Consider the following 27,900-nt stretch of genomic DNA (forward strand, 5'->3'; position numbering starts at 1 on the left):
GTAGGTCGTTTTTGACATCATCTATCTGTTCGTCAATTGGTATCCCTTTTATTACAATGTGAATATTGGGGACGCCTTCTTCTCTCTGCCGTCTGTGTCAGCTCTTCTTTTCTCTTTGTGGACTGGGCCTGATAAGGGCCGGTTCTTCTGTGTCTTCACTTCCTCTGGTACCGTGTTCTTCTCTTTCTGTTGTTCTCTCTTTCTGGTGTTCCTGGACTTTACTTCTGTAAAACCTCAATTCTCTTCATCTTCAACATTTTGGGTCTGCATGGGGTTATTTACTCTAGTTGTGGCGATTATATTTTCATGATTTTCTTCTCTGGGTGTTAATGGAGGAAAATCCTTATTGAAAGCCTGACTTTCACCGTATACTTCCTCCTGACTGTTCTCTTCTTGGTCTTTAACCTGTGGTTGGTTTTTCTGTGTGTGTTCTTGGTTTCTCACCAGAGTGGTTTCCTCCTATGTGAGTGCGGTTTGATGGCTCTTGACAGGGCCAGTTTGGTCTTCTTCTTCGGTGCTTAGCTCCTCCATGTTGTCGATCCAGCAGTGGTGGCCAAAGTCTTGATCGTCAAAGATACGCAGGAACAACTCTCGGACTACTTCAGACGGGAAATTAATGGTAAAATTTCTCTTTTTGAGTTGGGTCACCTCCAATGCTGAGGCATCCATCTTGGTCTCTATTCGTCGCCTGACGTCTTCCGTAGTCGCCAATTTGTAGTTCACTGTGTGTAGCACGACAGGCAGCAGCTGGGGTAGCTCGAATTCTGGTGCATCTGTGGGTTCTGGTGGGCGTTGGTCTATCTGTGGGGGCTGTTGCCGTTCTCCCCTACTGGGCTTCATCTCTTCGACTTGGCCTTCCTTCTGGTCTTCCTTCTTGGCTATTCTCTTCTGTCTTGGCATTTTGCAGCGAGTCTTTGTTAGTGGGCTCTAAAAAGGGCCAAATTGCAGGAACAGGGTTTTGGGCCTAAAAAGGACCGTAACTAATTTTGAGTGTTTTATGTCTCTATAGCACTCCAAGAGAAATGTATTGAATAAACGTCTGTCGACTGTCGGCAAAACCTGTTCAACCTATATGGCCAGTGCGAATCTTGGTCCACAATAGGGGGACAGACCGACGTAATGCAATACTATTTCTCCCGGTTATGCTCGTGTGTGTAACGTGACGTGTTTAGTTTTTTATTTCTCTCTAGTTTTGATGCTAACCTATCTCAAAAGACTGGTTGCAAGCTCTCTTATGATTGTGACAGCACCTCAGTTAACACCGCAAGGTTTACTGGCGTGTCATTCTGTCTTAATTCTTCATTTGATGCTTCATCAGCCGATATGATTTTCACTGCCGCTGAAATCTTTTCTGCCGCTGAAGTCTTCTCTGCCGGATAAATACTATCACACTCTCTCTCGCACTCGATCTCTCTGCCTGCAGATGGCTCAATGGAGTGTATGGAATATATATACTCATGTATGTATGATTGGACTCTTCTGATTGGTGGTTGAAATGGCGGCTTCTGATTGGTGCTTGAAATGGCGGGATATGATTGGTGTCCATGTTTTACTCAGTTGGAATCCTGTGTCCCGTTAAGGTTCGTTTTTTCTTGTATGATTGCAACGACTTCTTTTATCTTCCTGTCCCAAACTCTTGAGCATTTTGCTATTACTTCGGCATCTGTGAACAAAATCTTATGTTGCTGTTTGATGCTATGTTCAGCCAGTCCGGATTTTTCTGGTTGGTTTAGTCTGATGTAACTGTTGTGTTCTTTGCATCTGGCTTGAATGGTTCGTCCTGTTTGTTCAATATATGACTTACCACATTCACATGGAATGCGGTAAACTCCAGGAGTTCGGAGACCCAGGTCGTCTTTGGTTGAACGTATTAAGTTTTTTATTTTTGCTGGAGGCTTGTGTATTGTTCTGATGTTATACTTGGCAAAGAGTCTGCTGAGCTGTCCAGAAGTGTTCCCGATGTATGGGAGGCAGATTGTGTTCTTCCGTTCTTCATTCACAGTTTCTTCTGTACTTTTGTCCTTGTTGTCAGTGTCCTTCGTTCTGGTCCTCTTCTGGGCCATATTTATATCTCGCATTGAGTATCCATTCTGTAGCATGGCGCTGCGAAGGTGATTAAGCTCCTCTATTAAACAATCCTTGTCGGAGATGGAAAATGCTCTATGTGCTAAAGTGTTGAGAACTCCAAGCCGTTGAGCTTTGTGATGGAAACTGTTTCGGTTAAGATATAAATCTGTATGTGTTGGTTTCCTGTATACCCTGTGGCCTAGGCTGCCATCCGGTCTTCTGTATATCATGATGTCAAGAAACGGTAGATGTCCCTCTTGTTCAACTTCCATTGTGAATTTAATATTTGGATGCTGGTTATTGAGGTGCTGCAGGAATTCTTGTAAGGAGTTGCGTCCATGTGGCCAGGTGGTGAAGGTGTCATCAACATATCTATAGAAATGTGTGGGTGCAAGCGGCGCTTTCTTCAGTGCTTCATGTTCAAAGTGTTCCTTATAAAAATTGGCTACTGCAGGTGAGAGTGGAGAACCCATGGCGACGCCGTCTGTTTGCTCATAGTACTGACCACGGTATAGGAAGAAGGTTGAAGTGAGAACATGTTGAAAGAGATCCAATATCTCAGGCCGGAAGTGTTTCCCAAGAAGCAGTAATGTATCCTTGACCGGAACTCTGGTAAACAATGATACCACGTCGAAACTAACCATAAGATCTTTGGAAGAGATCTTCATCGTCTTCAGGCTTTTTACAAACTCTGTTGAGTTTTTCAAATGGTGTTCACACTTGCCCACGCAAGTATCACTATTCTACCAGCTGACAAAGGAAACATCACTGTAGTGCTTCATACAGATGTCTATCAAGAGAAGATTTCACAGTTACTTCGAGATCCAGCATATAATGAGCTAGTCACGAGATATAAATATGGCCCTGAAAAGGACCAGAACGAAGGACACTGACAACAAGGACAAAAGTACAGAAGAAACTGTGAATGAAGAACGGAAGAACACAATCTGCCTCCCATACACCGAGAACACTTCTGGACAGCTCAGCAGACTATTTGCCAGGTACAACATCAGGACAATACACAAGCCTCCAGCAAAAATAAAAAACTTATTACGTTCAACCAAAGACGACCTGGGCCTCCGAACTCCTGGAGTTTACCGCATTCCATGTGAATGTGGTAAGTCATATATTGGACAAACAGGACGAACCATTGAAGCCAGAAGCAAAGAACACAACAGCTATATCAGACTAAACCAACCAGAAAAATCCGGACTGGCTGAACATAGCATCAAACAGCAACATAAGATTTTGTTCCCAGATGCCGAAATAATAGCAAAATGCTCAAGAATTTGGGACAGGAGGATAAAAGAAGCCGTTGCAATCATACAAGAAAAAACGAACCTTAACAGAGACAGAGGATTCCAACTGAGTAAAACATGAACACCAATCATATCCCGCCATTTCAAGCACCAATCAGAAGCCGCCATTTCAACCACCAATCAGAAGAGTCCAATCATACGTACATGAGTATATATATTCCATACACTCCATTGCACCATCATATTCGCCTTGGAGATGAGGACGATGTCAGCCCTCGAAACGTCGCAAGATATAACAGTATTCACCTGGCTGCTAGCCCGAGAAGACCTGTTCACAATACGTCGCCAGGAAAGCTTCAATAGATACTAAAGCTATCATTAATAATTTCCTGTGTGTAGTATCCTGATTTGTGGCTTGTCCAGTTTTTAACGTCTAGTAACGTGACGAATCACATTAGAAAGAAACTGATCAATTATTGGCTTGTCTAACTATATCATAAAGTTAGAAATAATGTACTTACGAGCAGAGCAGACAAAAAGACAGTATCTTTATTAAGGCTATTACTAATATTATAGCAATAATAATAGGCCTAATAATAACTAAATTCCTGGCGTAACAGCTCTTAGAAAGCCTGGACTTATGGCATTCATTCTTATGGGGTGATGTGTTGTAAGCAGATCGGCTATCCTCGCTATTAATGCTTACTTTCTGGACTGCAGTTCGCTACTTTTTGTTTCAGGTAGCTTCCAATTGTTCTCACGACGCTGGGTGGACGCCTCAGCGCCAACACCGTCTGGTGAGTACGAATAGTCACACCTATCTTTCCTTTGACCAGACTCAGGCCTGCTTGACTTCGCTGATCTCATGGGTGGTGATATTCCAGTGTGGCTAGGACGTTGGTAATAAAATAATAAATTCTTATTAAAATAGTGAGAATATTAGCTAGAAAATATATTAAACTGACTCCCTGGAACTACGGTCCATGAGGGGCGGTGACTATCCAATGCCGCAATAAAACAAGCATCACCTACGCACTGAAAATATTCAAGATAGCAAGATTTCGGTTTTTAAACTGCGTTGCTATTTCTTTATACAGTGCCCGAAGTGGAAGATCTAAGAAAGTATATCCCGCATACTCCCCCTCATCTATTTAGAGCATTGACTTTATGTCTTTTATGGAAAAAAACATAATGCAAAGGCTTGGATCGGGAGTACAATTTAAAGAAGATTCGCTCTATTCGATTACAATTACATACTTCCCGACATAACAAACATCAAAGTAATTTGTGTTTTAAGCTGTACAAAGTAGAATAAAGAGCTTTCATATATTTTCACATGACGTGGGCTGATTGCAAAGCCTAGCTACCGAACTGTACGTTCTTCAATCACACAGTAAAACTACAGATGCCAGACGGAACAAACGCTGTACGAGGCTATTATGATAAATGTAATGGGGTTAGCCATACTGAGAGCTATATACAGTTCTACCTGAGTTGGAGCGGCATCCGAAATCTAGTTACAATGAAGGATTTATGGCAGGGACAAGTAAACACTTAGATACTGACCTTCGAGGAAAAAATGGGTTATGTTTTGTCGCGTACTGCAATTTATATGGTTTAAGAAACATTAGGGTCATTAAGTATAGAAGACTCTTTTGGCAGGTCACGTAGCACGGATGAAAGAAAGTACGAAAACTTTCAAAGTGTTAACTGGAATACCAAATGGAAAATATCCATTAGGGAGACTTAGGTGAAGATGGGAGGACAATATTAAGATGGATCTCGCAGAAATACGAATATAAATTAGAAACTGTATCTAGTTGGCTAAAGATAGAAGTCAGTGGAGAGCTTTTGTAAACACGGCATTGAACCTAGGTATTCCATAGACCATTGGCATTATTAAGTTTGTTACTTAGAAGCGGTCAAGTAACTGTTAGAAACAACATTATATATCCATAAAATTTTGTAACACATGCCCAAATTCCTGACATGAAGAAGATTTGGTACCCATATATAATTTTGCATGAATTAAAGACAATTCAGCGACTTATAAGTCTTCATAACTACGAGAAGCGTAAACAAAAATCCAATATTATTATTTTTATTATATTTATTTCACCAACTAATTACAAAAGATATGTCAGTTGTATAATTAAGTGTAGTGTGCCCTACTAAGCATACAGAGAGTTCAATATGAATGGATATAAGGCGAAGTTAAGTTGTTGTTGTTTGTATATCTAGCATATTACCTGTCTGTGGCAGTTCAGTTACGTAAGATATGACGCGGATATTGCAAATTTGATTTAAGAAGGTTAAGAACGGTGACGAAACACTCGAAGATGTACCAGGTACAGAAGAACAACACATGTACAAAATTACATGTTGCTCCATAAAGAATGAATGCAGTCTTTATTACAGTTTACAGGCAAAATTTTCCAAGTACAACTTTTAGTATCGGAAAAAAGAAAGCAGGTTCGAAATTCCAAACCAGCCTTTCCCATCCGGAATTGTGCAGATGTGTTTCCGTTTTAATAATTATAATAAGACTTGTTACCAAGTGTAAAAAAAAGTAACATTGAGCGAAACACTTAATGATACAATATTTCGACATCATGTATTGATGTCTATATATGTTTGTTTTGTCATTTAGCTCTATATACGTAAAAGAATATTTAATTATGTAAAGGCACCTCTCCAATGAAGGTAAACACAGAGAACAAAGTTCTTGCATCGATATTAAAGTTAAAAAGATGAAGGAGAAAGAACATCACAGAATTTGCAATCTGATAAGAATGTCATTGTTTGTAATTTCAGTTAGCTATATATGCAGTGTTGCCAGATCTACTGATTTTGCAGGAGATCTCCTGCTTTTTCTACGTTCTACTGATCTACTACGAAAGAAAATGAAAAGTGAACAATCTCCTGCTTTTTCCTTACTTCGAGAAGTTAAAGAAATATATTATTATTAATATTGAATTTTCAATGTTTCCTCACATAAAAAGACGTAATTTCTCTGCTATAATACACAAAGCTCTGTAGAGCACATAGTTATAGAGTTTTACTGTATATAATATGAATCCAAAGAATACAACTGTACGTCATCTTCTATATACATTATGGTTAGCGTTTTATGACTTTCTGGAAGATTTACAAGTAAGTGTTGTTTAGATTGGGACTTTGGTTGGAAGAGTGGCTTAGATCGTTTCTCCACGATCATCAGCAAGAAATCGTCTTACGTCACGATCACGTGTGACTGCACAACACAGTTACGTTATCGCTACGTGCATGAAAAGACATTTTCCCACTCCACTTTGCTCTTTCACTACGGTTTACGGTGATACATTTATTTATTTATTTATTTAACAATCACCAGATACAGCTCAGAGGCCATTTTACACTGGATATCCAACAACAACAATAAGAATGGAAAGGATTTGGGAAGGTATCGGCCAGGGCCTGTTTTATTAGGTACCATCCGGCATTTGCCTGGTAGGACTGAAGGAGCCCTGGAAAACCTCAGTCAGGATGGTCGGCAGCGGGATTCGAACCCACGACCTCCCGAATGCGAAGCCAACGCTCTACCACTTGAGCTACTTCGCTCGGTAAGTACATGTGTGTATCAAATAATATTAATATAAATCGGGACTTTTCCCTTCATTTGCTCAACGTAGTTCATCGGAAATGAATTCTGGACTGCTTGTTTTGACTACTGCCCCGTTAATAATGGCAAATTTTATTGCCTCCCCTCGGATTTACATTCAAACGCCAACACTATATTTGTCTACTGATTTCTCCTGTTTTTGTCTTCGAATCTCCTGCTTTTCCAACTGGCTGGTCTGGCAACACTGTATATATGTTTAGAAGGACCTTAGTCGTCCTGCTAGCTCAGTGGCAAACGATATTTCAAATCTTAAAGTCGTGAATACGATTGCCGTATGAGTGATTTTTCACAGAAAATTCTACTTTCCTCAGTGTATGAAGACATATAAAATAATTAAAATAAAATAAATAAGTAGTGGATATATAATCATTTCAGGGCATAAGCAGTTATTATTTCTAAAATATGACATCAGAAATGTGGGAGGTGTTGACACAATGTCGGTATATTATATGAGAATATTAAATACAAATTAGAAAAATCGTGTAATAACAAATAAACAAAATGTGTAGTGTATTTGTCTGCAGCTGTTTTTCACAAAGAGTTAATGAGAATATCTGTCTTAATATTCTCACTCCAGCAAATGATTTACGTTCTTGAGAGGCAAAGAAAGTATACAGGTATAAACACAAACTATACAAACTCGAATCTTGCTTCCAGTAACAAAACTCGCGAATCGCCAAACCATGTAACCAGAAATCTACGAACACCAAGTCATGTCAAAGAGACATATTTATACTTTAGAAAGTAGGCAGAATAGAATTTTCTAAATTGGATTTCAGTTCAAGCTAGGCATGTTCTTTGTATATGGAAGTGGTGATGTTTTTCCCTTGGCCTCCGATATATATATATATATGCGCGTATGTGTGTGTTCCATCATAATTCTAGCATGCCTCAACTTTTTTTAAACGAAGTAGTTACAGTCTAAAACAATACTGGTGGTGTAAACTGTTGGCAGTTGGGGTATATATATAAAGGGAGTTGACAAAAAATATAAAAACACTTCGTACAGGACACGTTAATTTGGCCCTCCACTGTACAACACGTGTTGTGGTTGACGATAATTTTTTGGTTTCAACGTGTCATGTGGACCTTGCTCTTCCATCAGCAGTAACCAGTTCACATGTGAGTGTCGTGGTGTCAAAGTGTTGCGGTAAAATGGGCGACCTGACAGACTTCCAAAGAGGCATGATCGGTTGTGCCCGTCTGGTTGGAGCTTCAGTGGTAACTGTGGCGAACATTGTGGGGATACTGAAAGGCATTGTGTTCAATGTCAAAAGAGCATACACAATATATGAGCAAAGGACGTCTGCAAAGCACAATTTTTGACGAAAAACAATAGTATTAGACAGGGACCGGAGGGCATTGAACTGTTTGTAGGGGGTAAAAAGAAGACCACTGCAATGAAAATTACGTCTGAACTCAATTCCGGCCTACAGAACCCGCTTTCATCGAAAACAATGCAATGGGAACTTCATAAAATGAAAATTCATTGGAGAGCCGCTATCGCCAAACCCCTGGTCACAACAGTATATGCGAGGAGGGTAAATGCAAGGACTACAAGGTGTGGATTCATGAGCAGTGGAAACACGTAATGTGGTCCGATGAATCGACCTTCACCTTGTTTTCAAAAACCAGTCATGTTTACGTATGGAGATCACCTTCGCAAGCCTATGATACAGAATGTCTGCTCCCAACTTTAAAGCATGAGACCATTTTTGTGGAGCAGGTTCTATCCATGGCCCAAATACTGTCCCCTGATAGTGATGGCATCTCCAAAGATCATTCGAGACCCTGTCACGTTGCAAAGACGATGAAATTATGGTTTGAGGAACATGACCAGGAACTATCACACCTTCCCTAGGTCCCACAATCACCAGATCTAAACATCAGTGTGCCACTGTGGTCTGAGCTAGAAAGGCGGGAATAGGTATGATTATCATAGTTTTGCATAGTTTTGCAAATGTTAAATCTATCGATACTGGTGTCGAATCCATAGTTCTCGTTGTAGCACATATTAATTCCAACCCCGATTGCGTTAGAGTCAAAATTAAACTCCCATCGGAAACCTCATTTCTGGATAAGGATATAGTAAACACGCTTTCGAAGTAGGAGACCCAGCTTTGGTCTCCAGCAGGAACTCATTTGGTTCAGATTCTATGTCAAATAATAGGTCCACGTATAATATAGCTTCAGATAGAAAATTTTATTTCATTCACTAAGTTAAGACCTCAACAAATTAGCCTTTCACAATTAAGGCTCTCTTCATTGTTTTCGTGGAGACATCGGAAGAATACGCGGCTAGTAGCTTTCATTGAAGGTTCGCGCCCACTTCGGGATAATTAATTTTTTCTAGTCTTACTTAAAAATGAAAAATCAGATGTATAGGAGATTTAACCTTTTTTGGGGGGAGGGGAAGTAAAAAAAATATTTTGTTGGCGTTTCGTTTGCTGGTGGTATAACATTGAAAACGAAGTGGGGCCAGAACGTATCGTAGCAGCGGCATCGCGAATTTTCGATTAGAGAATCTGAAAACTAAGAGAAACAAGGATAATGGTATCAATGAAGCTCCCTGGCCCCCCAAGAAACTGAAACGATGAAACAGATGGCAAAACCGGAATACTCGTGTATCATTATTTCAAAGCTATCCCGTATCGATGAAAAAACGTTTGCCTCCAGGTCCGCTGGACGGTCCGATGAGGGAGGTGCATTTCGCCAGGCCCCCCACCTTGGAGTTTCGAAAAAAAAACTATGCCAATCGTTTGTGCCAGGTTTGTGCCGGAATGTACCGAAAAATCTTTCGTTTGTACCACTTCCGGTACAAAGTTATAAGGGTTTTAAAGTGGGGGCGGGCTGGAGAAACGGCAGCCTCCAAACTTGAAATTTCGAAACAAAAAATATGGCAATCGTTTGTGCTACGTTTGTGCCGGAATGTACCGCAAAAATTTTCGTTTATACCACTTCCGGTACGAAGTTATAAGGGTTTGAAAGTGGGGGGCCCTGGAGAAACGGCAGCCTCCAAACTTGGAATTTCGAAACAAAAAATATGACAATCGTTTGTGCTACGTTTGTGCCGGAATGTACCGGAAACAGTTTTGTTTGTACTACTTCCGGTACGAAAGTAGAAGAGCTTTAAGTGGGGGGCTGGGACACGGCAGCCTCTCACCTAGGAATTTCAAAACAAAACTTATGTCACTCGTTTGTGCTAGGTTTGTGCCTGAATGTACCGTAAAAAAATTTCGTTCTTACCACTTCCGGTACGAAGTTATAAGTGTTTTAAAGTGGCGGCTGGAGAAACGGAAACACCCTAAAGTGAAATTTCGAATCAAAATCTATGCCAGTTGTTTGTGCTACGTTTGTGCCGGAATATAATGCAAAAATTTTCCTTTGTACCACTTCCGGTACGAAGTTATAAGAATTTTGATATGGGGGCTGGGGAAACGGCAGCCCCCCAACTAAGAATTAAAAAAAAACAACTATTCCAATAGTCTGTGCTACGTTTGTGCCGGAATGTACCGCAAAAAGTTTCTTTTGTACCACTTCCGGCAAGAATTTATAAGGGTTTTGAAGTAGGGGCTGAGAAAACGGCAGCAAGCTTCCTAAAAATTTCAAAGCAAAACCTATGCCAATCGTTTGTGGTACGTTTGTGCCCGAATGTGCCGTAAACATTTTTGTTAGTACCACTTCCGGTACGAAGTTATAAGGGTTTTGATGTGGGGGGCTAGGGAAACGGCAGCCCCCCACCTAGGAATTTAAAAAAACCTATGCCAATAGTCTGTGCTACGTTTGTGCCCGAATGTACCGCAAAAATTTTCGTTTGTACCACTTCCGGTACTAAGTTATAAGGGCTTTAAAGTTGGGGGCTGGAGAAAAGGCAGCCTCCAAACTTGAAATTTCGATACAAAACCTTTGGCAATTTTTGTGCTAAGTTTGTGCCGGAATGTACCGCAAGAAGTTTCGTTTGTACCACTTACGGTACGAAGTTATAAGGGTTTTGATGTGGGAGCTGGGGAAACGGCAGCCCCCCACCCAGGAATTTAAAAAAAACCTATGCCAATAGTTTGTGCTACGTTTGTGCCGGAATGTACCGCAAAAATCGTCTTTTGTACCACTTCCGCTACAAATATATAAGGTTTTCAAGTGGGGGCTGGAAAAGCGGCAGCCCCCTCCTAAAAATTTCAAAGTAAAATCTATGCCAATCGTTTCTGCTACGTTTGTGCCGGAAGGAACCGCAAAAAATTTCGTTTGTACCACTTCCGGTAGGAAATTATAAAGGTTTTACAGTGGGGGCCTGGAGAAACGGAAGCCTCTAACCTTGGAATTTCGAAACAAAAACTATGCCAATCGTTTGTGCCGGAATGTACCGCCAAAATTTTCGTTTGTACTACTTCCGGTACGAAGTTATAAGGCTTTTAAAGTGAGGGGCTGGGTAAACGGCACCCCCAACTTAAGAACTTCAAACCTAAATCTATGCTATTCGTTTTTGTTACGTTTCTGCCGGAATGTACCACAAAAATTTTCTTTTGTACCACTTCCGGTACGAAGTTATAAGGGTTTTAAATGATTGGCTGAAAAAACGGCAGCCTCCAAACTTGGAATTTCAAAGCAAAACTTATGCAAATCGTTTGTGCTACGTTTGTGACGGAATGTACCGCAAAAATGTTCGTTTGTACCACTTCCGGTACGAAGTTATAATGGTTTTAAAGGAGGGCTGGAGAAACGGCAGCCTCCAAATTTGTTATTTCGAAAAAAACGTATGTCAGTCCTTTGTGCTACGTTTGTACCGGAATGTACCGCAAAAAATTTCGTTTGTACCACTTCCGGTACGAAGTTATAAGGGTTTTAAAGTGGGGGGCTGGGGAAACCGAAGCCCCCAACCTTGCAATTTCGAAACAAAACTTATGCCAACAGTTTGTGCTAAGTTTGTGCCGGAATGTACCGCAAAAATTTTCATTTGTACCACTTCCAGTACGAATATATAAGGTTTTGAAGTGGGGGCTGGAAAAACTGCAACCCCCTCCGAAAATTTTTCAAAGCAAAACCTATGACAATCGTTTCTGCTACGTTTGAGCCGGAATGTAACGCAAAAAGTTTCGTTTGTACCCCTTCCGGTACGAAATTATAAGGGTTTTAAAGTGGGGTGCTGGAGAAACACAAGCCTCCAACCTTGGAATTTCGAAACAATAACTATGCCAATCGTTTGTGCGGGAATGTACCGCAAAAATTTTCGTTTGTACTTTTTCCGGTACGAAGTTATAAGGGTTTTAAAGTGAGGGGCTGGGGAAACGGCACACCCCACCTAAGAATTTCAAAACTAATTCTATGCCAATTGTTCTTTCTACGTTTGTGCCGGAATGTACCGCAAAAATTTTCGTTTGTACCACTTCCGGTACGAAGTTATAAGGGTTTTAATGTGGAAGGCTGGAGAAACGGCAGCGTCCAAACTTAGAATTTCGAAACAAAACCTATTGCAATCGTTTGTACTATGTTTGTGCCGGAATGTATCGCACAAATTTTCGTTTGTACCACTTACGGTACGAAGTTATAAGGGTTTTGATGTGGGAGCTGGGGAAACGGCAGCCCAACACTTAGGAATTTCAAAAAAAACCTATGCCAATAGTTTGTGCTAGGTTTGTGCCGGAATGTACAGCAAAAGTTTTCTTTTGTTCCACTTTTGGTTCGAATTTATAACGTTTTGAAGTGGGGGCTGGAAAAACGGCAGCCCCCTTTTAATAATTTCAAAGCAAAACCTATGACAGTCGCTTGTGCTAGGTTGTGCCGGAATGTACCGGAAAAATTTTCTTTTGTACCACTTCCGGTACGAATTTATAAGGGTTTTCATGTGGGGGGCTGGGAAAACGGCAGCCCCCTTCCTACAAATTTCAAACCAAAAACTATACAAATCGTTAGTGCTACGTTTGTGCCGGAATGAACCACAAAAATTTTCTGTTGTACCCCTTCCGTTACGAATTTAAAAGGATTTTGAAGTGGGGGCTGGGGAAAAGGCAGCCCCTCCTAAAATCTCAAAGCAAAACCTATGCCAATCGTTTGTGCTGCGTTTGTCCCGGAACGTACCACAAAAAATTTCGTTTATACCACTACCTGTACGAAGTTATAAGGATTTTAAAGTGGGAGGGCTGGAGAAACCGAAACCTCCGAACTTGGAATTTCGAAACAGAAATTATGCCAATCGTTTGTGCCGGAATGTACCGCAGAAATTTTCGTTTGTATTACTTCCGGTACGAAGTCATAAGGGTTTTCAAGTGAGTGGCTGAGGAAACGGCACCCTCAACCTAAGAATTTCAAAAGTAAATCTATGCCAATCGTTTTTGCTACGTTTGTGCCGGAATATACCGCAAAAATTTTCGTTTGTACCACTTCCGGTACGAAGTTGTAATAATTTTAAAGTGGGGGCTATGGAAACAGCAGCCCCAAACCTAAAAATTTAAAACAAAGCCGATGCCAATCGTTTTGCTACGTTTGTGCCGGAATGTGTCGCAAAAATTATCATTTGTACAACTTCCGATACGAAGTTGTAAGGGTTTTGAAGTGAGAAGCTGGAGAAACAGCAGCCTCCACACTTGGAATTCCAAATCAAAACTTATGCCAATCGTTTGTGCTACGTTTGTGCCGGAATGTACAGCAAAAATTTTCCTTTGTACCACTTCCGGCGCGAAGTTATAAGGTTTTTAAATGGGGGCTGGAGAAACCGAAGCCTCCAACCTTGGAATTGAGAAACAAAACCTACGCCAATAGTTTGGGCTACGTTTGTGCTGGAGTGTACCGAAATTTTTTTCTTTTGTACCACTTCCGGTACAAATATATAAGATTTTGAAGTAAGGGTTAGAAAAACGGCAGCCCCCTCCTAAAATTTTCAAAGCAAAACCTATGCCAATCGTTTCTGCTACGTTTGTGCCGGAATGTACCGCAAAAAAATTCGTTTGTACCACTTCCGGTACGAAATTATAAGGGTATTAAAGTGGGGGGCTGGAGAAACGGAAGCCTCCAACCTTGGAATTTTGAAACAAAAACTATGCCAATCTTTTGTGACGGAATGTACCGCCAAAATTTTTGTTTGTACTATTTCCGGTACGAAACTATAAGGGTTTTAAAGTGAGGGCTGTGGAGGCGGCACCCCCCACCTAAGAATTACAAAACTAAATCTATGCCAATTGTTTTTGCTACTTTTGTGCCGAAATGTACCGCAAAAATTTTTTTTGTACCATTTCCGGTACGAATTTATAAGGGTTTTCAAGTGGGGGCTGGTAAAACGACAGCCCCCTTCCTAAAAATTTCAAACCAAAACCTATGCCAATCGTTTGCGCTACGTTTGTGCCGGAACGTGCCGTAAAAATTTTTGTTTGTACCACTTCCTGTACGAAGGTATAAGGCTTTTAAAGTGGGAGGCTGAGCAAACGGCAGCCCCACAACCTAGGAATTTAAAAAAAAAACTATGCCAATAATCTGTGCTACTTTTGTGCCGGAATGTACCGCAATTATTTTTTGTACCACTTCCGGTACGAATTTATAAGGGTTTTGAAGTGCGGGGCTGGGAAAACGCCAGCCCCTTCCTAAAAATTTCAAACCAAACCCTATGCCAATCGTTAGTGCTACGTTTGTGCCGGAATGTACCGCAAAAGTTTTCTTTTGTACCACTTCCGGTACGATTTTATAAGAGTTTTGAGGTGGGAAACTGAAGAAACGGCAGAACCCTTCCTAAAATTTTCAAAGCAAAACCTATGCCAACCTTTTGTGCTACGTTTGTGCCGGAATGTACCGCAAAAAGTTTCGTTTGTCCCACTTCCGATACGAATTTATATGGTTATTAAAGTTCAGCGCTTGAGAAAAGCCAGCCTCCAAATTTCGAATTTCGAAACAAAACCTTTCGCAATCATTTGTGCTACGTTTGTGTTGGAATGTACCGCAAGAAGTTTCGTTTGTACCACTTACGGTACGAAGTTATAAATGTTTTGATGTGGGAGCTGGTGAAACGTCAGCCCCGTCCTAAAAATTTCAAAGCAAAACCTATGCAAATCGTTTCTGCTACGTTTTTGCCGGAATGTACCGCAAAAATTTTCGTTTGTACCACTTCCGGTACGAAGTTATAAGGGTTTTAAAATGGGGGCTGGAGAAACCGAAGCATCCAACCTTGGAATTGAGAAACAAAACCTACGCCAATAGTTTGGGCTACGTTTGTGCCGGAGTGTACCGCAAACTTTCTTTTGTACCACTTCCGTTACGAAATTATAAGGGTTTTAAAGTGGGGTCTGGGGAAACGGAAGCCTCCAACCTCGGATTTTCAAAACAAAATCTATGCCAATCGTTTGTGCCGGAATGAACCACAAAAATTTTCTTTTGTATTCCTTCCGGTACGAATTTATAAGGATTTTGAAGTGGGGGCTGGGGAAAAGGCAGCCCCCTCCTAAAAATTTCAAAGCAAAACCTATGCCAATCGTTTGTGCTACGTTTGTGCCGGAATGTACCGCAAAAAATTTCGTTTCTACCACTACCGGTACGAAGTTATAAGGATTTTAAAGTGGGAGGGCTGGAGAAACCGAAGCCTCCGACCTTGGAATTTCGAAACACAAATTATGCCAATCGCTTGTGACGGAATGTACCGCCAAAATTTTCGTTTGTACTATTTCCGGTAGGAAGTCATAAGGGTTTTCAAGTGAGGGGCTGAGGAAACGGCACCCTGAACCTAAGAATTTCAAAACTAAATCTATGCCAATCGTTTTTCCTACGTTTGTGCCGGAATATACTACAAAAATGTTCGTTTGTACCACTTCCGGTACGAAGTTGTAATAATTTTAAAGTGGGGGGCTGTGGAAACAGCAGCCCCTCACCTAAAAATTTCAAAACAAAGCCTACGGCAATCGTTTTGCTACGTTTGTGCCGGAATGTATCGCAAAAATTATCATTTGTACAAATTCCGGTACGAAGTTGTAAGGGTTTTGAAGTGAGGGGCTGGAGAAACAGCAGCCTCCAAACTTGGAATTTCAAAGAAAAACCTATGCCAATCGTTTGTGCTACGTTTGTGCCGGAATGTACCGCAAAAATTTTCCTTTGTACCACTTCCGGTACGAAGTTATAAGGGTTTTAAATGGGGGCCTGGAGAAACCGAAGCCTCCAACCTTGGAATTGATAAACAAAACCTACGCCAATAATTTGTTTTACCTTTGTGCCCGAGTGTACCGCAAAATTTTTCTTTTGTACCACTTCCGGTACGAATATATAAGATTTTGAAGTGGGGGCTATAAAACGGCAGCCCCATCCTAAAAATTTCAAAGCAAAACCTATGCCAATCGTCTCTGCTACGTTTGTTCCGGAATGTACCACCAAAATTTTTGTTTGTACTATTTCCGGTACGAAGTTACAAGGGTTTTAAAGAGAGAGGCTGGGGAAACGGCACCCACCACCTAAGAATTTCAAAACTAAATCTATGCCAATCGTTTTTGCTATGTTTGTGCCGGAATATACCGTAAAATTTTCGTTTGTGCCACTTCCAGTACGAAGTTGTAAGGGTTTTAAAGCAGGGGGCTGGATAAACGGCAGCGTATAAACGTGGAATTTCGAAACAAAACCTGTGGAAATCGTTTGTGCTACGTTTTTACGGGAATGTACCGGAAAAAGTTTCGCTTTACCACTTAGGGTACGAAGTTATAATTGTTTTGATGTGCGAGCTATGGAAACGGCAGCCCCCCACTTAGGAATTTCAAAAAAAACATGCCAATACTTTGTGCTACATTTGTGCCGGAATGCACCGCAAAAATTTTCTTTTGTACCACTTCCGGTACGAATTTATAAGGTTTTGAAGTGGGGGCTGGATAAACGGTAGCCCCCTCCTAAAAATTTTAAAGCAAAACCTATGCCAATCGTTTCTGCTAACTTTGTGGCGGAATGTACCGCCAAAATTTTCTTTTGTACCACTTGCGGTACGAAGTTATAAGGGTTTTGTTGTGGGAGCTTTGAAAACGGCAACACCCCACTTAGGAAATTCAAAAAAAACCTATGCCAATAGTTTGTGCTACGTTTGTGCTGGAATGTACCGAAAAAAATTTCTTTTGTACCACTTTCGGTACGAATTTATAAGGTTTTGAAGTGGGGGCTGGGAAAACGGCAGCCCCTTCCTATAAATTTCAAAGCAAAACCTATGCCAATCGTTTCTGCTAGATTTGTGCCGGAATGTCCCGCAAAATTTTTTTATACCACTTGCGATTCTATTTTATAAGGGTTTGAAGTGGGGGGCTGAGGAAACGGCAGCCCCGATTCTAAAAATTTCATAGCTAAACCTATCCCAAATGTTTCTGCTAGGTTTGTGCCGGAATGTAACGTAAAAAAACTTGTTTGTTCCACTTCCGGTACTAAGTTATAAGGGTTTTAAAGTGGGGAGCTGGCTAAACGGCAGCCTCCAATCTTGGAATTTCCAAACAAAACCTATGGCAGTCGTTTGTGCTAAGTTTGTGCCGGAATGTACCGCAAAAATTTTCGTTTGTACCACTTGCGGTACGAAGTTATAAGGGTTTTAATGTGGAAGGCTGGAGAAACGGCAGCGTCCAAACTTGGAATTTCGAAACAAAACCTATTGCAATCGTTTGTACTATGTTTGTGCCGGAATGTATCGCAAAAATTTTCGTTTGTACCACTTACGGTACGAAGTTATAAGGGTTTTGATGTGGGAGCTGGGGAAACGGCAGCCCAACACTTAGGAATTTCAAAAAAAACCTATGCCAATAGTTTGTGCTAGGTTTGTGCCGGAATGTACAGCAAAAGTTTTCTTTTGTTCCACTTTTGATTCGAATTTATAACGTTTTGAAGTGGGGGCTGGAAAAACGGCAGCCCCCTCCTAATAATTTCAAAGCAAAACCTATGACAGTCGCTTGTGCTAGGTTGTGCCGGAATGTACCGGAAAAATTTTCTTTTGTACCACTTCCGGTACGAATTTATAAGGGTTTTCATGTGGGGGGCTGGGAAAACGGCAGCCCCCTTCCTACAAATTTCAAACCAAAAACTATACAAATCGTTAGTGCTACGTTTGTGCCGGAATGAACCAAAAAAATTTTCTGTTGTACCCCTTCCGTTACGAATTTAAAAGGATTTTGAAGTGGGGGCTGGGGAAAAGGCAGCCCCTCCTAAAATCTCAAAGCAAAACCTATGCCAATCGTTTGTGCTGCGTTTGTCCCGGAACGTACCACAAAAAATTTCGTTTATACCACTACCTGTACGAAGTTATAAGGATTTTAAAGTGGGAGGGCTGGAGAAACCGAAACCTCCGAACTTGGAATTTCGAAACAGAAATTATGCCAATCGTTTGTGCCGGAATGTACCGCAGAAATTTTCGTTTGTATTACTTCCGGTACGAAGTCATAAGGGTTTTCAAGTGAGTGGCTGAGGAAACGGCACCCTCAACCTAAGAATTTCAAAAGTAAATCTATGCCAATCGTTTTTGCTACGTTTGTGCCGGAATATACCGCAAAAATTTTCGTTTGTACCACTTCCGGTACGAAGTTGTAATAATTTTAAAGTGGGGGCTATGGAAACAGCAGCCCCAAACCTAAAAATTTAAAACAAAGCCGATGCCAATCGTTTTGCTACGTTTGTGCCGGAATGTGTCGCAAAAATTATCATTTGTACAACTTCCGATACGAAGTTGTAAGGGTTTTGAAGTGAGAAGCTGGAGAAACAGCAGCCTCCAAACTTGGAATTCCAAATCAAAACTTATGCCAATCGTTTGTGCTACGTTTGTGCCGGAATGTACAGCAAAAATTTTCCTTTGTACCACTTCCGGCGCGAAGTTATAAGGTTTTTAAATGGGGGCTGGAGAAACCGAAGCCTCCAACCTTGGAATTGAGAAACAAAACCTACGCCAATAGTTTGGGCTACGTTTGTGCTGGAGTGTACCGAAATTTTTTTCTTTTGTACCACTTCCGGTACAAATATATAAGATTTTGAAGTAAGGGTTAGAAAAACGGCAGCCCCCTCCTAAAATTTTCAAAGCAAAACCTATGCCAATCGTTTCTGCTACGTTTGTGCCGGAATGTACCGCAAAAAAATTCGTTTGTACCACTTCCGGTACGAAATTATAAGGGTATTAAAGTGGGGGGCTGGAGAAACGGAAGCCTCCAACCTTGGAATTTTGAAACAAAAACTATGCCAATCTTTTGTGACGGAATGTACCGCCAAAATTTTTGTTTGTAATATTTCCGGTACGAAACTATAAGGGTTTTAAAGTGAGGGCTGTGGAGGCGGCACCCCTCACCTAAGAATTACAAAACTAAATCTATGCCAATTGTTTTTGCTACTTTTGTGCCGAAATGTACCGCAAAAATGTTTTTGTACCATTTCCGGTACGAATTTATAAGGGTTTTCAAGTGGGGGGCTGGTAAAACGACAGCCCCCTTCCTAAAAATTTCAAACCAAAACCTATGCCAATCGTTTGCGCTACGTTTGTGCCGGAACGTGCCGTAAAAATTTTTGTTTGTACCACTTCCTGTACGAAGGTATAAGGCTTTTAAAGTGGGAGGCTGAGCAAACGGCAGCCCCACAACCTAGGAATTTAAAAAAAAACTATGCCAATAATCTGTGCTACTTTTGTGCCGGAATGTACCGCAATTTTTTTTTGTACAACTTCCGGTACGAATTTATAAGGGTTTTGAAGTGCGGGGCTGGGAAAACGCCAGCCCCTTCCTAAAAATTTCAAACCAAACCCTATGCCAATCGTTAGTGCTACGTTTGTGCCGGAATGTACCGCAAAAGTTTTCTTTTGTACCACTTCCGGTACGATTTTATAAGAGTTTTGAGGTGGGAAACTGAAGAAACGGCAGAACCCTTCCTAAAATTTTCAAAGCAAAACCTATGCCAATCGTTTGTGCTACGTTTGTGCCGGAATGTACCGCAAAAAGTTTCGTTTGTCCCACTTCCGATACGAATTTATATGGTTATTAAAGTTCAGGTCTTGAGAAAAGCCAGCCTCCAAATTTCGAATTTCGAAACAAAACCTTTCGCAATCATTTGTGCTACGTTTGTGCCGGAATGTACCGCAAAAAGTTTCGTTTGTACCACTTACGGTACGAAGTTATAAATGTTTTGATGTGGGAGCTGGTGAAACGTCAGCCCCCTCCTAAAAATTTCAAAGCAAAACCTATGCAAATCGTTTCTGCTACGTTTTTGCCGGAATGTACCGCAAAAATTTTCGTTTGTACCACTTCCGGTACGAAGTTATAAGGGTTTTAAAATGGGGGCTGGAGAAACCGAAGCATCCAACCTTGGAATTGAGAAACAAAACCTACGCCAATAGTTTGGGCTACGTTTGTGCCGGAGTGTACCGCAAACTTTCTTTTGTACCACTTCCGTTACGAAATTATAAGGGTTTTAAAGTGGGGTCTGGGGAAACGGAAGCCTCCAACCTCGGATTTTCAAAACAAAATCTATGCCAATCGTTTGTGCCGGAATGAACCACAAAAATTTTCTTTTGTATTCCTTCCGGTACGAATTTATAAGGATTTTGAAGTGGGGGCTGGGGAAAAGGCAGCCCCCTCCTAAAAATTTCAAAGCAAAACCTATGCCAATCGTTTGTGCTACGTTTGTGCCGGAATGTAACGCAAAAAATTTCGTTTGTACCACTACCGGTACGAAGTTATAAGGATTTTAAAGTGGGAGGGCTGGAGAAACCGAAGCCTCCGACCTTGGAATTTCGAAACAGAAATTATGCCAATCGCTTGTGACGGAATGTACCGCCAAAATTTTCGTTTGTACTATTTCCGGTAGGAAGTCATAAGGGTTTTCAAGTGAGGGGCTGAGGAAACGGCACCCTGAACCTAAGAATTTCAAAACTAAATCTATGCCAATCGTTTTTCCTACGTTTGTGCCGGAATATACTACAAAAATGTTCGTTTGTACCACTTCCGGTACGAAGTTGTAATAATTTTAAAGTGGGGGGCTGTGGAAACAGCAGCCCCTCACCTAAAAATTTCAAAACAAAGCCTATGGCAATCGTTTTGCTTCGTTTGTGCCGGAATGTATCGCAAAAATTATCATTTGTACAAATTCCGGTACGAAGTTGTAAGGGTTTTGAAGTGAGGGGCTGGAGAAACAGCAGCCTCCAAACTTGGAATTTCAAAGAAAAACCTATGCCAATCGTTTGTGCTACGTTTGTGCCGGAATGTACCGCAAAAATTTTCCTTTGTACCACTTCCGGTACGAAGTTATAACGGTTTTAAATGGGGGCCTGGAGAAACCGAAGCCTCCAACCTTGGAATTGATAAACAAAACCTACGCCAATAATTTGTTTTACCTTTGTGCCCGAGTGTACCGCAAAATTTTTCTTTTGTACCACTTCCGGTACGAATATATAAGATTTTGAAGTGGGGGCTATAAAACGGCAGCCCCATCCTAAAAATTTCAAAGCAAAACCTATGCCAATCGTCTCTGCTACGTTTGTTCCGGAATGTACCACCAAAATTTTTGTTTGTACTATTTCCGGTACGAAGTTACAAGGGTTTTAGAGAGAGAGGCTGGGGAAACGGCACCCACCACCTAAGAATTTCAAAACTAAATCTATGCCAATCGTTTTTGCTATGTTTGTGCCGGAATATACCGTAAAATTTTCGTTTGTGCCACTTCCAGTACGAAGTTGTAAGGGTTTTAAAGCAGGGGGCTGGATAAACGGCAGCGTATAAACGTGGAATTTCGAAACAAAACCTGTGGAAATCGTTTGTGCTACGTTTTTACGGGAATGTACCGGAAAAAGTTTCGCTTTACCACTTAGGGTACGAAGTTATAATTGTTTTGATGTGCGAGCTATGGAAACGGCAGCCCCCCACTTAGGAATTTCAAAAAAAACATGCCAATACTTTGTGCTACATTTGTGCCGGAATGCACCGCAAAAATTTTCTTTTATACCACTTCCGGTACGAATTTATAAGGTTTTGAAGTGGGGGCTGGATAAACGGTAGCCCCCTCCTAAAAATTTTAAAGCAAAACCTATGCCAATCGTTTCTGCTAACTTTGTGGCGGAATGTACCGCCAAAATTTTCTTTTGTACCACTTGCGGTACGAAGTTATAAGGGTTTTGTTGTGGGAGCTTTGGAAACGGCAACACCCCACTTAGGAAATTCAAAAAAAAACCTATGCCAATAGTTTGTGCTACGTTTGTGCTGGAATGTACCGAAAAAAATTTCTTTTGTACCACTTTCGGTACGAATTTATAAGGTTTTGAAGTGGGGGCTGGGAAAACGGCAGCCCCTTCCTATAAATTTCAAAGCAAAACCTATGCCAATCGTTTCTGCTAGATTTGTGCCGGAATGTCCCGCAAAATTTTTTTATACCACTTGCGATTCTATTTTATAAGGGTTTGAAGTGGGGGGCTGAGGAAACGGCAGCCCCGATTCTAAAAATTTCATAGCTAAACCTATCCCAAATGTTTCTGCTAGGTTTGTGCCGGAATGTAACGTAAAAAAACTTGTTTGTTCCACTTCCGGTACTAAGTTATAAGGGTTTTAAAGTGGGGAGCTGGCTAAACGGCAGCCTCCAATCTTGGAATTTCCAAACAAAACCTATGGCAGTCGTTTGTGCTAAGTTTGTGCCGGAATGTACCGCAAAAATTTTCGTTTGTACCACTTGCGGTACGAAGTTATATGGGTTTTAAAGTGGGGGCCTGAGAAACGGCAGCCTCCAAACTTCGAATTACGAAAAAAACTTATGGCAATTGTTTGTGCTACGTTTGTGCCGGAATGTACCGCAGAAATTTTCGTTTATACTACTACCGGTACGAAGTTATAAGGGTTTCAAAGTGAGGGGGCTGTAGAAACGGCAGCCTCCAAACTTGGAATTTCGAAACAAAGCCTATGGCAATCGTTTGTGCTACGTTTGTGCCCTAATGTACCGCAAAAGTTTTCTTTTGTACGACTTACGGTACGAAGTTATAAGGGGTTTGATGTGGGAGCTAGGGAAACGGCAGCCACCACCTAGGAATTTAAAAAAACCTATGGCAATAGGTTGTGCTACGTTTATGCCGGATTGTACCGCAAAAAAATTCTTTTGTACCACTTCCTGTACGAATTTATAAGGGTTTGAAGTGGGGGCTGGAAAATCGGCAGACCCGATCCTAAAAATTTCAAAGCAAAACCTATGCCAATTGTTTGTGCTATGTCTGTGCCCGAATGCACAGTAAAAATTTTTGTTTGTGCCACTTTCGGTACGAAGTTATAAGTGTTTCAAAGTGGGGGGCTGAGGAAACCGGCAGCCCCCCAACTAGGAATTTCAAAACAAAACCTATCCCAATCGTTTGTGCTACGCCTGTGCCGGAACGTACCGCAAAAATTTTCGTTTGTACCACTTCCGGTAAGAATTTATAAGGGTTCTGAAGTGGGGGCTGGAGAAACTTCAGAATCCAAACTTGGAATTTCGGAACAAAACCTATGGCAGTGGTTTGTGCTACGTTTGTGCCGGAATGTAAGGAAAAAATTTTCTTTTGTACAACTTCCGGTACGAATTTATAAGGTCTTCGAGTGGGGGCTGGAAAAATTGCAAACCCCTCCTAAAAATTTCAAATCAAAACCTATGCCAATCGTTTGTGCGATTTTTGTGCCGGAATGTACCGCAAGAAATTTTGTTTGTACTACTTCCGGTACGAAGTTATAAGGGTTTTAAAGTGAAGGGGCTGGAGAAACGGAAGACTTCAACCTTGGAATTTCGAAACATAAATTATGCCAAACTTTTGTGCCGGAATGTACCCACAAAATTTCCGTTTGTACAACCTCCGGTACGAAGTTATAAGCGTTTTGAAGTGGGGGTGTGGAAAAAGCAGCCCCCCACCTAGAAATTTCAAAACAAAACCTACGCCAATCGTTTTGCTACGTTTGTGCCGGAATGTATCGCAAAAATTATCATTTGTACCACTTCCGGTACGAAGTTATAAGGGTTTTAAAGTGAAGGGCTTTAGAAACGGCAGCCTCCAAACTTGGAATTTCAAAGCAAAACTTATGCCAATCGTTTTGCTACGTTTGTGCCGGGATGTACCGCAGAAATTTTCGTTTGTACCACTTCCGGTATGAAGTTATAAGGGTTTTAAAGTGAGGGCTGGAAAAATGGCAGATTCCCAACTTGGAATTTCGAAACAAAAAACGCCAATCGTTTGTGCTACGTTTGTGCCGGAATGTACCGCAAAAATTTTCGTTCGCACCACATTCGGTACGAATTTATAAAAGTTTTCAAGTGGGGGCTGGGAAAACGGCAGCCCCTTCCTAAAAATTTCAAACCAAAACCTATTGCAATCTTTTGTGCTACGTTTGTGCCGGAATGTGCCGTAAACATTTTTGTTTGTACCACTTCCGGTACGAAGTTATAAGGCTTTTCAAGTGGGAGGCTGAGGAAACGGCAGCCCCCCCACCTAGGGATTTAAAAAAAACTATGCCAATAATCTGTGCTACGTTTGTACTGGAATGTACCGCAAATATTTTTCGTACCACTTCCGGTATGAATTTATAAGGGTTTTGAAGTGGGAGGCTGGGAAAACGCCAGCCCCCTTCCTAAAAATTTCAAACCAAAACCTATGCGAATCGTTAGTGCTACGTTTGTGCCGGAATGTTCCGTAAAAAATTTCGTTTGTACCACTTACGGTACGAGGTTATAAACGTTTTGATGTGGGAGCTGGTGAAACGTCAGCCCCCTCCTAAAAATTTCAAAGCAAAACCTATGCCAATCGTTTCTGCTACGTTTTTGCCGGAATATACCCCAAAAATTTTCGTTTGTACCACTTCCGGTACGAAGTTATAAGGGTTTTAAAATGGGGGGCTGGATAAACTGAAGCCTCCAACCTTGGAATTGAGAAACAAAACCTACGCCAATAGTTTGGGCTACGTTTGTGCCGGAGTGTACCGCAAAATTTCGTTTGTACCACTTCCGTTACGAAATTATAAGGGTTTTAAAGTGGGGGCTGGGGAAACTGAAGCCTCCAACCTCGGATTTTCAAAACAAAAACTATGCCAATCGTTTGTTCAAGAATGAACCACAAAAATTTTCTTTTGTATTCCTTCCGGTACGAATTTATAAGGATTTTGAAGTGGGGGCTGGGGAAAAGGCAGCCTCCTCCTAAAATTTTTCAAAGCAAAACCTATGACAATCGTTTCTGCTACGTTTGTGCCGGAATGTACCGCAAAAATTTTCTATTGTACCACTTCCGGTACTAAGTTATAAGGGCTTTAAGGTTGGGGGCTGGGGAAACGGCAGCTCCCCACCTAGGAATTTAAAAAAACCTATGCCAATAGTTTGTGCTACGTTTGTGCCGGAATGTACCGCAAAAATCATCTTTTGTACCACTTCCGCTACAAATATATAAGGTTTTCAAGTGGGGGCTGGAAAAGGGCAGCCCCCTCCTAAAAATTTCAAAGCAAAATCTATACCAATCGTTTCTGCTACGTTTGTGCGGGAAGGAACCGCAAAAAATTTCGTTTGTACCATTTCCGGTAGGTAATTATAAAGGTTTTAAAGCGGGGGACTTGAGAAACGGAAGCCTTTGACCTTGGAACTTCGAAACAAGAACTACGCCAATCGTTTGTGCCGGAATGTACACAAAAATTTTCTTTCGTACCTCTTCCGGTACGAATTTATAAGGTTTTCAAGTGGGGGCTGGAAAAGCGGCAGCCCCCTCCTAAAAATTTCAAAACAAAACCTATGCCAATCGTTTGTGCTACGTTTGTGCCGGAATACACCGAAAAAAACTTCGTGTGTACCACTACCGGTACGAAGTTATAATGGTTTTAAAGTGCGGGGGGCTGCAGAAACGGAAACCTCCAACCTTGAAATTTCGAAACAAAAACTATGCCAATCGTTTGTGCCTTAATGTACCGCCAAAATTTTCGTTTGTACTACTTCCGGTACGAAGTTATAAGGGTTTTAAAGTGAGGGGCTGGGTAAACGGCACCCCCAACTTAAGAATTTCAAACCTAAATGTAAGCTATTCGATTTTGTTAAGTTTCTGCCGGAATGTACCACAAAAATTTTCTTTTGTACCACTTCCGGTACGAAGTTATAAGAGTTTTAAATGATTGGATGAAAAAACGGCAGCCTCCAAACTTGGAATTTCAAAGCAAAACTTATGCAAATCGTTTGTGCTACGTTTGTGACGGAATGTACCGCAAAAATGTTCGTTTGTACCACTTCCGGTACGAAGTTATAATGGTTTTAAAGGAGGGTTGGAGAAACGGCAGCCTCCAAATTTGTTATTTCGAAAAAAACGTATGTCAGTCGTTTGTGCTACATTTGTGCCGGAATGTACCGCAGAAATTTTTGTTTGTACCACTACCGGTACGAAGTTATAAGGACTTTAAAGTGGGGGGCTGGAGTAACAGAAGCCTCCAACCTTGGAATTTGGAAACAAAAACCATGCCAATCGTTTGTGCGGAAATGTTCCGCCAAAAATTTTCGTTTTTACTACTTCCGGTACGATGTTATAAGGGTTTTGAAGTGGGGGTGTGGAAAAAGCAGCCCCCCACCTTGGAATTTCAAAACAAAACCTATGAGAATCGTTTTGCTACGTTTGTGCCGGAATGTATCGCAAAAATTATCATTTGTACCACTTCCGGTACGAATATATAAGTTTTTGAAGTGGGGGCTGGAAAAACTGCAACCCCCTCCTAACATTTTTCAAAGCAAAACCTATGACAATCGTTTCTGCTACGTCTGTGCCGGAATATACCGCAAAAAGTTTCGTTTGTACCACTTCCGGTACGAAATTATAAGGGTTTTAAAGTGGGAAGGCTGGAGAAACGGCAGCCTCCAAACTTGGAATTGAGAAAAAAAACCAATGGTAATCGTTTGTGCTACGTTTGTGCCGGAACGTGCCGCAAAAATTTTCGTTTGTACCACTTCAGGTACGAAGTTATAAGGTTTTTAAAATGGGGGGGCTGGGGAAAAAGCACACCCCACCTAAGAATTTCAAAACTAATTCTATGCCAATTGTTCTTTCTACGTTTGTGCCGGAATGTACCGCAAAAATTTTCATTTGTACCACTTCCAATAAGAATATATAAGTTTTTGAAGTGGGGGCTGGAAAAACTGCAACCCCCTCCTAACATTTTTCAAAGCAAAACCTATGACAATCGTTTCTGCTACGTCTGTGCCGGAATATACCGCAAAAAGTTTCGTTTGTACCACTTCCGGTACGAAATTATAAGGGTTTTGAAGCGGGGGGCTGGAGAAACAGAAGCCACCAACCTTGGAATTTCGAAACAATAACTATGCCAATCGTTTGTGCGGGAATGTACCGCAAAAATTTTCGTTTGTACTACTTCCGGTACGAAGTTATAAGGGTTTTAAAAAGAGGGGCTGGGGAAACGGCACACCCCACCTAAGAATTTCAAAACTAATTCTATGCCAATTGTTCTTTCTACGTTTGTGCCGGAATGTACCGCAAAAATTTTCGTTTGTACCACTTCCGGTACGAAGTTATAAGGGTTTTAAAGTGGAAGGCTGGAGAAACGGCAGCGTCCAAACTTGGAATTTCGAAACAAAACCTATTGCAATCGTTTGTACTACGTATGTGCCGGAATGTACCGCAAAAATTTTCGTTTGTACCACTTACTGTACGAAGTTATAAGGGTTTTGATGTGGGATCTGGGGAAACGGCAGCCCAACACTTAGGAATTTCAAAAAAAACCTATGCCAATAGTTTGTGCTAGGTTTGTGCCGGAATGTACAGCAAAAGTTTCCTTTGTTCCACTTTTGGTTCGAATTTATAACGTTTTGAAGGGGGGGTTGGAAAAACGGCAGCCCCCTCCTAAAAATTTCAAAGCAAAACCTATGCCAGTCGCTTGTGCTAGGTTGTGCCGGAATGTACCGCAAAAATTTTCTTTTGTACCACTTCCGGTACGAATTTATAAGGGTTTTCATGTGGGGGGCTGGGAAAAGGGCAGCCCC

General features: G+C 41.3%; 2 protein-coding genes across 5 annotated transcripts in view; one reads left to right on the plus strand and one right to left on the minus strand.

Moving 5' to 3' along the window:
- LOC145683399 (hemolymph lipopolysaccharide-binding protein-like) overlaps nt 1-27,900 on the plus strand; it is a 561,992-nt gene that overhangs the window by 93,988 nt on the left and 440,104 nt on the right. Inside the window, exon 2 of one of the 4 annotated variants that reach the window (XM_081754732.1) lies at nt 4,067-4,123. The exons of the other annotated variants lie outside the window; for them this stretch is intronic. The gene's annotated coding sequence lies outside the window, so the exon portion shown is untranslated. The remainder of the gene's footprint in view (nt 1-4,066; nt 4,124-27,900) is intronic. 4 annotated transcript variants of the gene reach the window in all.
- LOC145682949 (uncharacterized) lies at nt 1,233-2,735 on the minus strand. The gene is made up of 2 exons (XM_081754307.1): nt 1,805-2,735; nt 1,233-1,417 (listed from the first exon to the last, which is right to left on the minus strand). The coding sequence occupies exons 1-2, from the start codon at nt 2,733-2,735 to the stop codon at nt 1,233-1,235; spliced, it is 1,116 nt and encodes a 371-aa protein (XP_081610433.1).

Source organism: Thermobia domestica, chromosome 4 (assembly GCF_964235325.1).
Source record: "Thermobia domestica chromosome 4, izTheDome1.hap1.1, whole genome shotgun sequence".
Lineage (NCBI taxonomy): Eukaryota > Metazoa > Arthropoda > Insecta > Zygentoma > Lepismatidae > Thermobia > Thermobia domestica.

Bases quoted from the DNA above. Each gene is read 5' to 3' on its own strand.
- LOC145682949 (XM_081754307.1), bottom strand. From the start codon at position 2,735: ATGAAGATCTCTTCCAAAGATCTTATGGTTAGTTTCGACGTGGTATCA. The intron at 1,418-1,804 runs GTAAGTCATATA...AGCCATCTGCAG, and splicing joins CCGCATTCCATGTGAATGTG to GCAGAGAGATCGAGTGCGAG.